This window comes from Phascolarctos cinereus, unplaced genomic scaffold (assembly GCF_003287225.1).
Source record: "Phascolarctos cinereus isolate Bilbo 61053 unplaced genomic scaffold, phaCin_HiC Scaffold_2;HRSCAF=192, whole genome shotgun sequence".
In the NCBI taxonomy this organism is placed as follows: Eukaryota; Metazoa; Chordata; class Mammalia; order Diprotodontia; family Phascolarctidae; genus Phascolarctos; species Phascolarctos cinereus.
Window position 1 is genome coordinate 412,698,952 of NW_027555625.1, and position 17,289 is coordinate 412,716,240.

Here is a 17,289-nt window from a genome sequence, read left to right on the forward strand (position 1 = left end):
TAGTTACTCCACCTCCTTAGTCTTCCATAAAATAAGGACTTGAGTGCCTCAGTTTCTTTATTTTTTAAATGGGGGTGGGCAGGTGGGATGGACTCAATGATCTCTAAACTTCATAGAAACCGTATGATCCCTCCTACCTTGCAGGGTCAGACTGAGGTAGCATGGTGTAGTGGAAAGAATATAGGAATATTTAGAATAGTTAAAAGACCTGGGTTCGAGTCCCAGCAGCTCTGCCTCTTGCTAACTGTATTATCTTGGACAAATTACCTGACCTCTCTGGAATTAAGTTTCTTGGTTGATGAAGTTAAGGGATCAGATTGAATAATCTCTGTGTTCTCTTACAGCTTGAACATTCTTTGGAATAAAATGATAAAGTGTATATAATATGTTCTATAGCCATGAGGCATAGCACCTCAGATTTCAAAGGGACCTTAAAGGTCATCTAGTCCAATTGGCTGCTGATGGATAAATCCCTTTTACAATATCCCTGACTAATGATCTTCTAGCCTCTGCTTGAACATTTTCAGTAATTCTAAGAGCCTACAATTATATAATGCTTTAAGATTTACGAAGGGTAGCTAGATGGCTCAGTGGATAGAATGCTAGGCCTAAAGTCAGGAAGACCTGAGTTAAAATTTGGCCTCAGACACTTACTAGTTGTGTGATCCCGGGCAAGTCACTTAACTCTGTTTTCCTCACCTGTAAAAATGAGCGGGAGAAGGAAATGGCAAACTACTCCAGTTTCTTTGCCAAAGAAACTCCAAATGAGGCTATGAAGTCCCAGAATTAAATATCTAAAAAATGTTAAGATTTAGAAAGCACTTTACCTACATGATTTCATTTGAGCCTCGCAACAATCTCATGAGAAAGGTCCAACAGGTATTATTATTGTTATTATTCCCATTTGACAGATGAGTAAGTTATAGTTCAGAGAATAAAGTGTCTATGGTCACAGAGTTAGTGTCAGATGCAGGATTGAAACCTAGATCTCTTTTGGCCCCAAGTATGCCATTCTCCCTATTATGCCCCATGATCCCATGACATGGATTAAAATTCTCTCCACCTCCTGATTGTTCTCCTCTGAAATGTTTCAACTTGCTAATATCATTTCTAAAATGCATTGTCCAGAATAGAACAAAATACTCCCAGTGTGATCTGACCAGGGAAAAAGGCCACAGCACCATCACTCCCCTTATTCACTGTCTATTGATTAATATGCTCTAAGATCACACTTGCCTTTTTGGTCACCACATCAAATTAGTGACACATTTGGAGCTTGCATATCACTTAGACAGCTAAATCTTTTTTACACGTCCTCTTGTTTACCTAGGTGATCACCATCCTGAATCTTTGTCTATGGTTACCCTCTGCCCTAGCCTGAATCATCAAATATTACTTTTATCCCATCATTCTCCTGTTCAGAAGTTTACAGGAATTCTCTCAGATTCAGTGTACCAAATCTGAGCCAGTGAACCTTGGAGTCATGAGCTGGCATCCACTACTTCCCTGTTGATCTGTATTCAGTCCTCATAACAACCCTATTATTATTATTATCATTATCCTAATTTTATAGAAGAGGAAACTGAGGCCAAGAGAAGGCAAATGACTTGCTCAGGGTCACACAGCTAATAAGTATCCTAAACAAGATGTGAACTCGGATCTTTCTGACTCAAGGTTCCATTCTCCATCTACTGCCCCACCTAGTTGCCTCTCTTTCATTGACCTTCTCTAGTCAGATAAATGCCACTCAAAGACTCAGCATTGTGCCTGGCACACAGCAGGTGCTCAATAAATGCTTCTTGATTAATTGATTGGACTCATGTATGTGGTTTGCCTTATCCTGACTGGATACCACTGCATGAACTACACTGTACTCTCAGAAGGCCCTTTCTTCATTGCCTAGCCACATCTCTTAGAGGTAATGTTAGAGTTATGTATTTGGAATAAGAAGACCTACATTCAAATCTTGTCTATACTACTTACTACCTGGGTGATACTAGATAAGTCAATCAACTTCTCTGGGACTCAGTTTACCATAAAATAAGGGGATTTGACTAAATAGCCATTCAAGTCCCTTTCAGTTCTAATCTCTGATTTTCTGATCCTGTGTTCTCCAACTACCTCAAAGCTTAGCTCAAGATTCACATCAAGTGGACATCTTGTCATAGTTGACATCACTTTATTGACCCTCCACTCCTTTACTGGGCACCTTCCCAGAACTGAGGGGTTCCCTTTGTGCCAAATGAATATGGACTTGATAAATTAATTGGGAAAAGTGTTCCTTTATTCTCTGCATATGTGTGCATTTCTCTTAATTCCCTAACTAGAATAATAGAATCTTAGAGTTAGAAGAGACATTAGAGGCAGCACTATTAGTTTGTTGGACAGATAGAGATAGAGATAGTAATAAAGATAGAGACGACCAAAATAATGGTAGAGATAGAGATAGAAGTAAAGGTCAAGATAGAGATAGAGGTAGAGATGATAGAAATAGTGGTAAAAGTAGACATAGGTATGTATGGATATCAATGGAGGTGTGGATATAGACAGAGACAAAGACAGACAGAGAGAGAGAGATAAGAGACGTAGATACAGATGATGTAGATATACCTATCTATAAATCTAGATAGATATTTATGTCTATATAATATCTATTTACTTATATATAAAATAAAAATAAATACATATTTTATAGATAGATAGATAGATAGATAGATGTCTATATCTGTCTGTCTATCTAGCTAGTTATATTGAATTCCCTGGACTTAGTTTTGTTCCCTGGGGCCAAGTGGAACAAATCCAATCCCTCTTCCTCACTACAAGTAGTGATTATATCTTTCTCCTCCAAGTCTTATCTATATTAAATTTCCAATTCCTCCCATTGTTTCATTTACATTGTGTTCTTGTCCCTCCAAAGAGCCTTTATGCTATCTTCTCGACATGTTCCAACTTATCAATGTTCTTTCTCAAATGTTGTAGATCTGGTCTGATGAGGTTAAAAGATGGTAGGACCATTACTTCCCTTTTCCTGGATATTACATACCAGGCCAAGACCACTGTTTTATATTATTATTATTATTATTATTATTATTATTATTATTATTATTATTATTATTATTATTATTTTGTCTGAGCCCAAGGTTCTATCAGTGTAAAGAGCTACCTGGTAAGGAGATTCCATTTATCAATGAAGAGTATCAGCTATTCTACAATTTATAGTCTTAGAGAATTAAAAAAGAATTATAGTCTTAGGGAAAAAAGAGAATAGCTTGGGCAACTGAGAAATTAAATGATTTTCCTAAGAGTTACAGAGCCAGTATGCATCAGATGGAGGGCTTGGACCCAGGTCATTCTGACCCTGAAGTAGGCTCTCTAACCACTAAGACAAGCTATTTCTCCATCGTTATCATCATTATAGTTAATTATTGATGTTGACATTAAAAATGCATGCACATTTTGATTTATTATTTTCTCCTTTATGTGTGTTAGTTATCTCCCTAGCTAGACTGTAATAACTCACACTTAATAGCTTTTTATGCTTACAAAGTGCTTGCTATATTACTGATAATAGTTCAAATTCACATAGTGCTATCCTTGCAACCTTATGAGATAGTACAAGTGAGAAATTCCCCCTTTTACAAATGATGAAACTGAGGTTCAGAGATGGAAGTGACTTGCTGAAGGTCATTCAAGTGGTTAAGCCAGGACTTACTCAGTCCTGGACTCTAGTCCATTATTCTTTCCATAGTACATCAGGTCGGTTGCTTACCTTTTTGTGGTACCAACATAAGTGCTGAACAGTCAGTCAGCAACAAACACTTATTTAAGTACTCACTAAATAAGTAATTGTGCTAAGTGCTGGGGGCACAAAGAAGGTAAAAACAAATCCTGTGCTCAAGGACCTTAATTTCTAATGAGAGAGATAACTTATTAATAAATAGGTACATCAAAGGTACATACAGGAAGGTAATCTTAGAAGGGAAGCCTCTAGCAGCTGAGGGGATAGGGAAAGGCCTCCTGTAGAAAGTAGAATTTGAGCTGATTCCTGAAGGAAGCTAGGGATTCTAAGAGGTAGAAGTAAGGAGGAAGAATATTCTAGGCATGGGGGCACAACTGTACAAGAGTAGAGTAGTACAGAGAGAAGATGGAGCGAGGTGTTACAGGACACAGCAAGAAGGCCAATGAGCTAGCTCATAGAGTATGGAGAAGAGGAAAGTAAAGGATGACCGCAAAGGTGGGAAGAGGCCAGGCTGTGAAGAGCTTCATATGCCAAGTGGAGAACTTAACATCCGGGCCTGGAAGTAACAGGGAGCCACTGGAGTTTTAAAAATGGGGGTGTGTGTGACATGGTCAGACTGGCACTTTAAGAAAATTACTTTAGCAGCTGAATAGAGGATGGATTGGAGCAGGGAGAGGCTTGAGGCAGGACGACCAGTCAGAAGACAAACGGAGATCAGTGAGACGGCTAACATTGAGGAAGAAGTAGTACAGCTGCTCCTCACATAGGATTTGGGAGAGTTGTATGAACAAAGGAATAAGGGAAGAAATGAATCTGTATTGTATGGGAACAGGAAGGCCTTCCTGGTGCAAAAAGGAAATGAATGTTGTACATCTGAGGATGGTGGGACTGGAGAGCAAATAGCGTTAGAAACCTGTAATTTAGAATTCAAGAACTGGAAGGGGGAGCTTAGGGATCACTAAATCCAATGCCTTCCTTTTAAAAGGAGAGGGATTGAGGTGTAGAGAGCTTAAGTATACGACCAATACTTGATGCAGACACTTAGGAGGTCATCTCTTCTTACTTTCTTGTTCTATAGAAGAGGAAACTGAGGACCAGAAGAACACACTTGTCCAATGTCTCATGGTGAGTCACGTAGTGACAATCAAGACTTGAACCTGGCACCCCTGATTTCTAGAGGAGGGCTCTTTCAATTGCATTAAAGTCATGGGCTATTATAGAGATTGCTATTATAGTAATTTTAATAATTAAAATTGTTAAAAATAACAATAGTGATTATCATAGAAATAATATATAAATTACTATAATAATAATAGCTACCATTCATATGCCACTGTAACATTTGCAAAGCACTTTACCGAAATTGAATGTTTACAGAAACAATGACTTTTTGAGGTAAGTACTATTATTATCCCCATTTTACAAATTAGGAAACAGGTTGAGAGTGGTCGGAGTGACTTGTCTAGGGTCCCACCACTAGTAAATAGCATCTCAGCATGAATTTGAACTCATTTCTTCCTGACTACAAATCCAGCACCCAATCTGCTATATCTTCAAGGATGTGTGAAGGCCTAAAAAGCTGGTGAGGCAAGTTAGGCCTTACAAAAGATTTGGCAAACTCAATGCTGTAGACAGCAGCTGGCTATGGCTGCTGCCCCTGCGGAGAAACCTAAAAAGAAAATGCAGCGGAGTCATTGCCATGGTGACGGACCAGCACAGAAATGGGTAAGGGTCAAGTGTGTAGAGAAGCCCATTTTGGAATAAGTACATTATATCAGTGCCTAAAAAAAAGAACTTACACTTCGCCTTTAATGCTCAGGTCCTGCTGCACTTGCATCTGGGAGAAGGAATGTCAATTTCCCCTTGAACCTACTCTGGCTGGCACTAGCTAGAGGTGGGCAGGGTGACTGTGGTCGTGAGTGTGTGGGGGGGTGGTGGCCATGATAATCTATGGAGAGAGAAGGAGGAAGATTTCAAGAATCAAGTAGAAAGAGGATCATATCTGGAGTCAAATAACCTGGGTCCAAATTCTGCTGCTCACTAGCTACGGAACTTTAAGCGTGTCCCTTCATGGCGCTGGGTCATCATTTTTTCCAATGCAAAACAAGGGGGTTAGAGTATCTGATCTCCAAGAATCCTGTAATATATCCTACCTGCTGCCAAGAAAGTCCTGATTACAGAATTTCAGAGCTGGAAGGGACCTCAGCAATCATACCCAAATCTTGGCTAATTCCAGCTCCATTTGTTACCTCTGTGACCTTAGGCAAGCCAATTACCCTCTGAGCTTCCAGTAGCCTCATCTGTAAAATGGAGGGTTTGGATTAGAATCTACTCACTAGATGATTTTGAAGGCCCCTTCCAACTGTAAATCTGTGGACCTATGATATTCCATATATTATTCCTGCAAGCAAATAGACATCTAACATCTAAGTGAAGACCTAAAGATACGTGCAACTCTCGAGCTCCCAAGAACAGCCCTGTGGCTCTAATGCTTTCCCTCATATTGTGTCCAAGTCTGTCAGCTGCAGCTATTTATTACTCCTAGCTTTGTCTTCAGAGGCCGAGCCGAACAAGTCAATTCCTTTTCCACACGATAATTCTCCTGGTATGCAGGTCGGTGGCTCTCATGTCTTCCCCCTAATGCATACCTCTTCCAGGCCTCACATTCCACATTCCATCCAGCCATCCTCAAACAACATGGTTTTGAGGGTCCTCCTGTAGCTGCTGTTGTCATTCAGTCATTTTAACAGTGTCTGACTCTTCATGGCCCCATGTGGGGTTTTCTTGGCAAAGATACTGGAGTGGTTTGCCATTTCCTTCTCTGGCTCATTTTACAGATGAGAAACTGAGGCAAACAGGGTTAAGTGACTTGCCCAGGGTCACACAGCTACTAAGTGTCCAAGGTCATATTTGAGTTCAGGACTTCCTGACTCTAGGCCCAGCTTTCTATCCATTGCACCATACTCTTTAGCTTATCACTGACCTTCCTAAAATATGGCACCCAGAACTGGGCATATATTCCAGATGTTGCTGACCATGGCAGAGAACAGCGGGAACACCACCTCCCTTATTTATTAGAGATAACAATAGGATGGCCTTTCCTGTGAAGTAGAGTAAGATCCTTCTCGCTAAATGCATGCAAGTAAAGGCTGGAATTTTAGAACTGGTATTACATTTTAGGAAGGACAGAGACTGTTTCATTTCTGTCTTTGTATATCTAGTGGTTAGTGCCGCCACTAGTATGTAGAAAAGACTTAATGAGTGCTCATCGATCAACTAATTAATTAAAAGGTCCAAAAGACCATTCCAGGATGGGAAAGGAATGATGGCATGTGAGAATTCATTGATAGAAATGGGGCTGTTCTCTCTGGAAAAGAAAATACATGATCTTGTTCTTCAGACATTTACACAGATGTCATATGGAAGGGGGATTTGGCTTGCTCTCCTTTGTCCTAGAGGGCAGAACTAAGACCAACATGTGAAAGTAGCCATGACAAGTATCTTGGCTCTAAGACAGAACTGACTAACCCTTGGAGTGATCCAAAAGGAGACAAGACTACCCCGGTGGACAGCAAGTTCCCCATCACTCGAGATAGTCAAGCAGAGCCTGGTTGGGGGAAACAGGGCATTTCTGCTCAGGCACAGATTAGATTAAATATACTTAGGGTATCTTCTAGCTCTAGGACTCTGGAATTCCATGGCTGACCACTTTGGGGAGAATCTGCTGGGCAATGTTTCCCAGAAATTTTCAAGTATAAAGTAGCGAGGCAAAAGGCATTTATTAATCTCTTACTATGTGTCAGGCACTGTGCTAAATATAAGGACCTCTATGAAACAACAAAAATTGTCACGAATCCCCCACATGACAGCAGTAGCGCCATCAGTATTCATTGATTGAGAAAATCTTTGACACCAACATGATGCTTGGTGCACAAATGATTTTATGGATCCCTTGCAATAACTCTGTAAATGCTCAATGGACTGAGCCTCAAAAATTGGGTATCCCTGATATAGAAATGCTCCCTGCACAAGTGAGGGGTGGGACTAGATAATTCTAAGGTCTCTTCTAGTTCTGAGATTCTGTGATTATAATTATCACCCAAAGCGACCTAGTTCAACCTTCTACCCGGTGCAGGGACTGCCTATATATGCCTCCTGATGGGAGGCAATCCATCCTCAGATGAACTCCTTTTATTCTGGACAATGTGATGAACAGTCACTGGCATCTAGGGGCACTGAGTCCCAGCCTTTTGGGTCTATTCCACTTTGGCAGGAATAGAGTGGGTATAAAAAGAGAATTCTTTCCTGTTCCTCTGGACCGCTGGTGCCAACTTACCTCTAAGACCCTGCCACTGATATACCGGTCACACGTCTCACACTTAATGCCGAACTGGGAATGGTAATCAGTTTCACAGTAGGGGACTCCATCCCTGTTGGAAGAATTCATGTGAGAAGAGAGAATGAGAGGAAAAATCAAAAGAAAACAACATACATGGAGTAGTAGCTTTGGTCTTTGTTTCAATTTCAGTCCTTCCTTCTACCCCAATGTGTTTACAGATGCCCACCTGTCCCTTTGTAGGCTTTTCATTGCCTATAAGATTTTCAATTAACCAGGAGTTCTTTTAATGTCCTTTAAGGAGAAGCAGCTAGCTGAAGGCCCCAGAAACAAGGGCTGAAGGGGGAGAGAGATATTCGCTTTCTCCTTATAATTTCCAAATTTTTTCCCATTCTTTGGTCCTTTATTCCCTCACCCTGTCCTCAGGCATTCTTCCACTTCCAGGCTTGGTCTGTCCTAATTTTTCCTACTGCCTGAACAGAGGCCAAGGCCAAGAGAGCTGGTGGTCACCCTGGAGGCTTCTTGTTAAATAACATAGACTGGAGGAGAAGAAGGCAGAGACACTGGCAAGTGACGGCCCAGGGAGATCCAGTGGGGACAGAGTAGCTCCCCTATGCTGCGGTTCTACATCTAATCCCGATTTCTTGGTTTTCATAGTTGGCATAGCTTCTTATTTGGAGATAAGCTGGCACCAGCAGTCAAGAAGAACAGGATTTAACTTAACCGGATTCTGGACTTAGGTTATTTCAAAATGGGCACTGTTGTTAGATCCTTTTTAATATGGTTCTGGCTAATATTGTAGTATATAAGGATGGTTTAATTGGGAGATTAGGATAATGAAAAGGAGTCTGAATTAGGGAATCAGGAGACCTGGGCTGGAGACCCGACTCTACCACCAGCCTTCTCTGAGATGCTAGGTGAGCCCTTTCCCCTTCTCTGGGCTTCGGTTTCCTCCTTCATAAAGTGAGAGTTATGTTGGGTGATCTCAGATGATCCTTCCAGGTCTAATGCTCCATGGATTAGTTATTCTTGTTCCTGGATCCACCTATGGGTTTGAGAGGGGCTGCAAAGAGTAGTTCCATGCATCTCTTTTAGGTGCCTTGTAGCGACTGAGCACCTCAGTGGAGCCTGGAGCTTGGCCTGAGCATTGGACTGGACCAGACCCCTGGAGTGGATTCTCCCTCCACTGCCAAGTACCTTAGGGTAGAGTCCACAGAAGGTCAGAGCTAGAAGGGACTTGGCAACGTTAGACTGTCTGAACCAGGAGGGATTTGAGAGCACAGAATATCTTAGAACATAGACTGTTAGAGCTGGAAGATCTTTAGAGACCATTTAATCCAACACCTTCACTTTACAGAGGAGGAAACTGAGATTCAGAGGGTGAAAGTTCACAGCAAGTTAGTAACATAGCTAAGGCTCCAACCCAGGGCTTTAGGGAGTGCTACCTCCTTCACTACTAATCCCCAGCATCTTTCTAACCACCCAGATCAGCCTCTTAGCTCTGGAAAGACCCATCGACCTTGAGGGCCCCTTGGGATAGGCAGGTCACTTGGGGTGGGGCAGTCAGACACCCACTTGCTAATATACTCCCCAGTGAGGACAGCCCCGCAGGTTTGGCATTTGAAGCAGCTGACATGCCATTGCTTCTCCAGGGCCAAGAGAGACTGGCCATGTTTGATCTCCTCCTTGCAGCCAGCACAGTCTGGAAAGATAAGGAGACACCACTGAAAGAAACATTCGGGGTCCCTGCCTTCTTTTTTCCCATCAGATTACTACTGCATTGGTAATAATAAGAACATCTCATATCACATGCTGTTTACAGTGTTCAGCTCATTATGACGGGGACGGAGAAGAAGCATTTCTACAGCGCTATGTGCCAGGTGCTGTACTAAGCACATTACAAATATTATTTTATTTGATCCTTGCAAGAGCCGTGTGAGGTAAGTGTTATCATCCCCATTCTACAGTTGAGGAAACTAAGGCAAACAGAGATTAAATGACTTGCCCAGGGCTGCACAGGTGGTAAGTGCATGTCTGAGGCTAGTTTTGAACTTGATTTTCCTGACTCCAGGCCCAGGATTCTATCCACTGTTCCAGCTGACTGCCTCTGATAGAAGAACAATTCCTTGATTAGGAATCAGAAGCCTTGGCTTTCAATTCAACAAATATTTAAGCACATGTCAAAATCATAGAACTTGCCCAAGCTCAGAAAGGTGGTAGTAGGTGGCAAAGATCAAACTTAATCCCAGGTCCTCTGCCTTCAATCAGGGCTCTCTCTAGGGCACCATCTCTCTCTTAGCTTTGGCAGCTACCTGGTACAGTGGATAGAGTTCTGGGCCTCGAATCAGGAGGACCTGTGTTCAAATATGGCCTCAGACACTTATTTGCTGGTGAGAAAATCACTTAACATCTGCTGGCCTCAGTTTCCTTATCTGTAAAATTAGGGATAATAATAGCATCTAGCTCTCAGGGTTGTTGTGGAAATAAAAAGAGATAATATTATAAAGTGCTTTGCAAACCTTAAAGAACCTTATGATTATGATTAATTATTATTTTCCAAAACTGTGGGACTTACAGGTATAGAGGTGATCAGGATGTCACCCAGAGCCAGCTGTGTAGGGAAAGACCCCTGATTTTAGAGTCACATGATCTGGTTCAGGTTCTGGCTCTGATGCTTATTAGCTGGGTGGCCTTAGGGAAGTTAAATCGCCTTTCTGGGCCCCAGTTTCCTCATCTACAAAACTGAGGTTAGAACAGTTGTACTCCTTGCCTCAAAGGGTCATAGTGAGGATCAAATAAGATAATTTGCTGTTATAGTCTGTTATAGAGAAAAGGGCATTGGCTTTGGAGTCAGGGGCCAGAGCTCAAGCACTGGTCGTCATTCATTATTTCTGTGCCACCCCAAGAAAGTCATTTCTTTTACACCCTTAGTTTCATTATCTGTAAAATGAGGGGACTGGGCCAGAGATTCTCTAAGGTCATTTCCAACTTCGACAGCTATGACTCTAAGTACTGGTGACATTTGAGCCATTATTCTATCATGGTGAAGATGATGACAAAGTTTTTCATCAGTTCCTTAGCCAGTCACGTATGTGACTTTAGATTCTCAAAGGTTGTTCCAAGAGAGCCTCACCAAGCTAGACAGGGTTTGGATAAAGGTCTGGCTATGGATCGTGAATCTATTGCCCAAAATCCAACTCGACTCAGTGCAGAGAGGCCCCTCACTAGACAGTGATTGGTGATGAATTATTTTTTCCTCCACAGAGATTCCTGAGGACTTCTACTGAGTTATCCTTATCGGAATCCCTTCCTTCAGCTTCTATTCACTCTAACCCATCTTCCACAAAGCTGTCAAACTGATGTTTGTAAAGCCCAGGATAGAATAGGTCATTCCCTGCTCAAGAGGGGGCAGGGGCTCCCTTCTGCTTCTAGGAGGAAGTATAAACCCCTCAGCTTGGCATTGAAAGTCATTTACTCTTTGGGTGTGCTCTACTATTTTTCAAGGTTTACTGCATATTACTCCACTTCATGCATTTTACATTCCAGGCAAACTAGCCTCTGTTTGGTGCACCCCTCTGGTACAAACCATCCTACCCTTCTATCTCCTCATGCCTTTGAACAGGCTGTCCCTCATGTCTGCCCTCGCTCCTCATCTCCACTTTTCAGGATTCCTCGCTTCCTTCGAAGCTCAGCTCCTGCTGCACTCACTTCCTATGAGTGGCCATTTTGGACCTCTCCATTGTTAGTACCCACCCAACGTATTGCTTTGTATTTACTTTGCTGAGATTCTATGTTTACAGAATCTGTGAATGGGCTGTTCCCTGCCTCCAACAGAATGTAAGCTCATTGAAGGGAAGGACAGTTTTGTTTTTGTGCTCACATTCTCAGTGCCTAGCACAGTGCCTGGTTTAATAAATGTTTGTTGAATGAATGAATGAGTAAGTGAGTGAGTGAATGAATGAATAAGTGAAAGGTTTGGTATCTATATCAGAAAAAAAAGTGTCTCCTGGATGAAAGAATGGATTCTTGAAGTTTTAAAGAATATGATGCAGAGGAATGGAGATATGTCCAGCAAAAGATCAGGAAAAAAAGCAGTCAAACTAGCCACGTAGCCACTCAGCACATTCACTTCCAAAGCCTGGGCACGATAATATAGAAATCCCATTCCCAAAGGAGATGGCTCTCAAATCCATAAAGCCAGTCCTTCTCTTCTGAATACCAGCCTTATATGTCCTCCACCTGTCTAATGGTAATTTCTATTTGGATGACGCATCAGCATCTTAGTCTCAGCACATTCAAAATGTAACTCACTTCTCCCTTAGACCTACCTCTCCTAAATACCTTCTTTCTGTTGAGGGTTCTAGTGTGTCAGTCAGTCAGCCAACAAGCACTCTTTAAGTGTCTACCATGCAGACCAGGCACCATGCTAAGTGGTGAGGGCGCCAACAAGAGCAAAAGACAGCTTCTGCTCTCAAGGTGCGTTGAATTGGTTCAGTCATGCCTGACTCTCTGTGACTCCTTTTGGGGGTTTCTTGGTAGAGATATTGATGAGGTTTGCCATTTCTTTCTCCAGCTCACTTTACAGATGAGAAAACTGAGGCAAACAGAGTCAAGTGCCCAAGGTCACACAATTAATAAGGGTCTGAGGCAGGATTTGAACTCATCTTCACCTTCGTGCATTCGCGCATACCCTGAATAGACTTCCTCCTCATCTCTGAATCTTTGGCTTTAAGAATCATCTCCACTAGTTCTTAGGGATCTATCCTTCCTCCAATTATCATATTTCCTTATCAGTTTACATGTGGTAACCCCCAGTAGATTGTAAGCTCTTTGAAGGTGGGAACTATTTCATTTTTATCTCTAAAATTTGTTGTATGGTGCCTTTCAAGTAGTGTGTACTTAATAAATATTTGCTTGATTTTCATTTAAAAGTAGAATGGGGAGTGCCTCGAGAAGCAATGATCTCCTCATCCGCGGAATGCAAGTGAAGGTTGGCTCATTAGAGGGGACTCCAGAGTTGACTTAGATGACACCCCTAAGGTTCCTTCTATCTCTGAGATTCTACGATGCTAACACATTATAGTTCTGTAAGGACTCTCAGAATGATGGAGCTGGAAGAGACCATTGAGACCATCAGCCCTTCATCTGACCAGTTTAGAAATTGAGGCCCAGAGTCAGAAAGTGATGGGTGGTAAGTACGATCATCAAGCCAGCCAGCAGCAGACCCAGGTTTAGAACAAAGGTCCCCCAATTCTCAGGGAGGTAGAGAAGCATCCACGTCTTCTTAAACCAAAACTCTTTACTTTGTTTCACACACAAAACACACTCCCAGTTGTCCTACTTTGGCTGTTCTTCAGTTTGTCGAAATCCTTCCTAAAAGGTGTCAGTACAATTGGACAGATGTGACCTGACCAGGGCATAAGGGAGCTAGCAGGGCTGCCATTTCTCTTATTTCGCATGATGTGCTTCTCTTAATACAGCTTAAGACCACCTTGTTTTTTTCAGGTTGTTGGGTCCCAATGTGTATGCCTATTGAGATTGCTGTTGCTTTGTTCTATACTTGCACCTGTCATTTCTTGAGCCCACGTGCAGGACTTCATTCTTATTCTATTTCACCATGTTAGATTTGGGCCATTGTTCTAGTCCGCTGAAATCTTTTTGATTTAGATTCTTTCATTTGATGTGCTAGCTCTCCCTCACCGTTGTGTCATTAACAAATTTGTTAATTATGCCATTTAATCTGTAAAATGATATCAAATAAAATGAGCTTTAATAATACTGAATAGAACATGACTGAACAAGAGCCCTTTGATTGCCATTAAAAGCTTCCTTCAAAGGTGGCACCACGGGTCCCCCTCATTCTAGGGTCTTTCTTCTGCGGATTTTCTCCAATTTTATCCTGTATGTAGCTTGTTTGTACATACTTGTTTACATGCTGGTTCTCTCATTAGACTGTACTGTATTCTCAGCACTTAGTACAGTGGTACATAGTAGGCACTTACTGCGTGTTTATTGATTGACTGATCGATCACTTACTATTATCATTATTATTTTGTTTAAAAATAATGGTTTAAAATGGGTAAGGATTTTACAGGTTGAGGAGTTTTGATTAGTATCAAAGTACCCACATAATTTAGTCATGGATTCATCAACATATCATGGTCTTTATTTATTCAGTAATCAGTAGTTATTGTGCCTGAGGTGGGGTTTGGAGAGCACGCACATGGTCCATATACTCTAATTAAGCACATTAACCACACAAACATCAGGCCGCATTGAGAGAAATCCTTTGATTTTCAGGTTTCTAAGGGGCTGTTCCAGCTTTACCTGTTACTGGTTGACAAGAAAATTAGCCTCATTTTACAATTGTCCTGACTGAGTTACAAAGGAAGGTAACTGTTTGTATGATCTAATTCTGAGAAGAGCAGGGAAAATTCTGAGTTTTCCCCTACAAGTCCCTGATAACACATTTAAATGACATGCCCACTCTCTAGTGGGACCACACAGCAGTCAAGCACCCCACAAATGGGCAGTGTCCAGAGACAACAAAGTCTGGGCATGAGAGGGAACAGAAGTAGGCCCACACTTACGGCTTGGTCCATGAACCTTGATGGGCTTGGCACTGATCATAGAGTTCGAGCATGTCTGGCAAACACATTCTTTGCCACTGAATGTCACTTTGTCACCGATGGGGAAAGGTTTCCTGTAAATGGGAAGAATAAGAAATTTAGCACATCTTCTAATTATTCTCTGTCTAGCTGTCATGGAACTGAAATAACAACAACAATAACAGTAATAATAATAATGAATCACAGACAGAGCTGAAAGGAAACTTGGAACTCATTGAGTCTAATCCCTTCATTTTTATAGAAGAGAGTTAAAGTGACTTGCTCTAAAACACACGGACAATAAATGGCAAAGCTAGGATTCAATACCAGGACCTCTGGATTCTGAGATTTTTCTTCATGCTACATTTCCTAATGAGAACACATTTATATAGTGCTTTAAAGTGATCAGTTTACAGTATCTCATCTTAATCTTGCAAAATCTTATAAGGAAAGTGAGGCAAGCATCACTACCCCTATTTTGTAGATGAAGAAACTGAGGCCTAGAGACAGGAAATGGTTTGTTATGAAGCTAATCGAGGGAAGAGGAGAATTGAAACTTTGGTGTCCTTCTTCCCAGGCTGATGCTTTTACAATCACAGGATCTACAATTTGAAAGAGAGCTCAGAGGTGACAGAGTCCAATTCCCAACCATGTTCAGGAATCTCTTCTATAATAATCTTGATAAGTCATTATCTCTCTCTGCTTTAACAGCTTTAATTCAAGGGAAATTTGGAGAGTGAAAATGACTTGCCTAAATTTATACAGATGGTAAGTATATCACTCCCAAGTCATAAAGTCCATTGCTCTCCCCACTGTACCATACTGCCTCTTTAGAGCATTAGCATACACAAACCATATCAGGCATATTCTGAGTCCCGTTGACCAGGAATATTACAATATTCATACTAACAATGATCCTGAGAAAGGGGGTAGGGTTTGGGGAAGTATTTAAAGTATAGAAATATTGAGAATATTTTTGGCTAAGAGATTGGGAGGAAGTGGTAATCACGGCCTAATGAATAATCTGGAATTGGTTCTATTACCCATTAGGTGTGGGACTTTGGGCAAATTCACTTATTGTTTCTATGCCTCAGTTTCTCCACCTATAAAGTGAAAGGGTTGGACTAAGTTACAGAAATCTATAATCTCAGGTCTGAGAAAGACTAGAACCTTAAAACACAGAATTTAAGAGCTAGAAAGACTTTGGAGACAATCTTTTCCAACTCTACAAGGTAAATGTAGTTTCTATGGAGTGAAGCTTTTAACTTCACTTCTTTTAAGACAGAGATTTTGGCTCACCATAAGAGAATTTATTAACAATTATAGCTGTCCAGAAATGGAATGGATTGTCTCTAGAGGCAATGACCTCCCTCCCTGTCTCTCAAGGTCATCATGTTGATACTGGGTAACCAACCAGTTGCTGGTTGTGTTCTAGTGTGAGGGAACTCCTGCTTAATGACGAGGTCTCTATTATTCCTGATGTTCTAAGATTCAAGGCATTGAGACTTTTGAGAATATGTGGGAGCGAGATATCACAAAAGAAACTAGCTCCTCAATAACTCTATCAAAAATAGAAATGGAAATGTCATCAAGGGAAAAAAAACTACTAGAAATCTTCAAAATAAAGTTGGGTTTTAGAAAAAAGTACTGAAAGAAATAAACAAACAAGCGTTCTAATACAATGAAAAATATAACGGCTTAAAAGAAACAGAGAAAAACATGCCAGAAGAAAAAAATAAATTCAGATGATACCAAAACAAACACTAAAAGCAAAACTAAATTTTCTTAAGGCATTCATTAAAGGGATTAAAGAAGAATTAGTATAAATAAGGAATTTCTGGATAATTTGAAGCTGAAATGTAACATTTGAGAAACATCAGTGAAAATGTAAGCAAAGTCTATTTAATAGACAATAAAAACAAAATTATTTTACTAGAGAATAGAATGGTAGAAATGCCAGAAAAGCAGAAGTATACCATAAGACTATAGAACTAGAAAAAAATGTAGAATCTATGCAGATGAAAATGATGCATCAAGAGGATAGAATAAAAAGGAGAAAAATGATCTGGTTTTGGTTTCCTGAAAGAAAAGAGTTTGACTCCTTTGCTAAATTGTACCAAAAAAGTAGGAGAAATATTGAAAAAAAAAAGGAGACTATAAAAACCACAAATTACCAGTCATTGATGAAAACCAAAGGTAAACAAATTATTATCAAACTATAATGATAAGGAGATGATTTTACAAGCAGCCAAGAAGAAAGTTATCACAAACTTTAAAACCTGCTTAGATTATTCAAGATTTTTCTATAACATGAAAATAACTGAAGAACCTAGAATATCATACACAAAAAACAGAGCTTCCATTCAAAAGGCAAGCATTCTTTCTGAAGACAAAAGAGAGTCACTTAAGAATTCACAAGAGTTTGAACAATTTGTGGAGGGCAGAGCCAACCTTAAGGCTGGTTTTAATATGTACAACTAAAAAAATAAAATAAAAAAAGCATAGAGCCAGAGATAAGTAGGAAAATCCGTGGGCTCTTTACAGTTGTGATTAACTTGTCAAATTACCATCAGGGGATGAATAGAATAATAGAATAATAACAAGAA

General features: G+C 40.7%; 1 protein-coding gene across 1 annotated transcript in view; it reads right to left on the minus strand.

Moving 5' to 3' along the window:
• Window positions 1-17,289, minus strand: part of ABLIM3 (actin binding LIM protein family member 3) — a 171,168-nt gene that overhangs the window by 63,464 nt on the left and 90,415 nt on the right. The window contains exons 4-6 of the mRNA XM_078150557.1: window positions 14,666-14,778; window positions 9,651-9,777; window positions 8,076-8,169 (exon numbers count right to left, since the gene is read on the minus strand). Coding sequence (XP_078006683.1) covers window positions 8,076-8,169; window positions 9,651-9,777; window positions 14,666-14,778 — 334 coding nt within the window. The remainder of the gene's footprint in view (window positions 1-8,075; window positions 8,170-9,650; window positions 9,778-14,665; window positions 14,779-17,289) is intronic.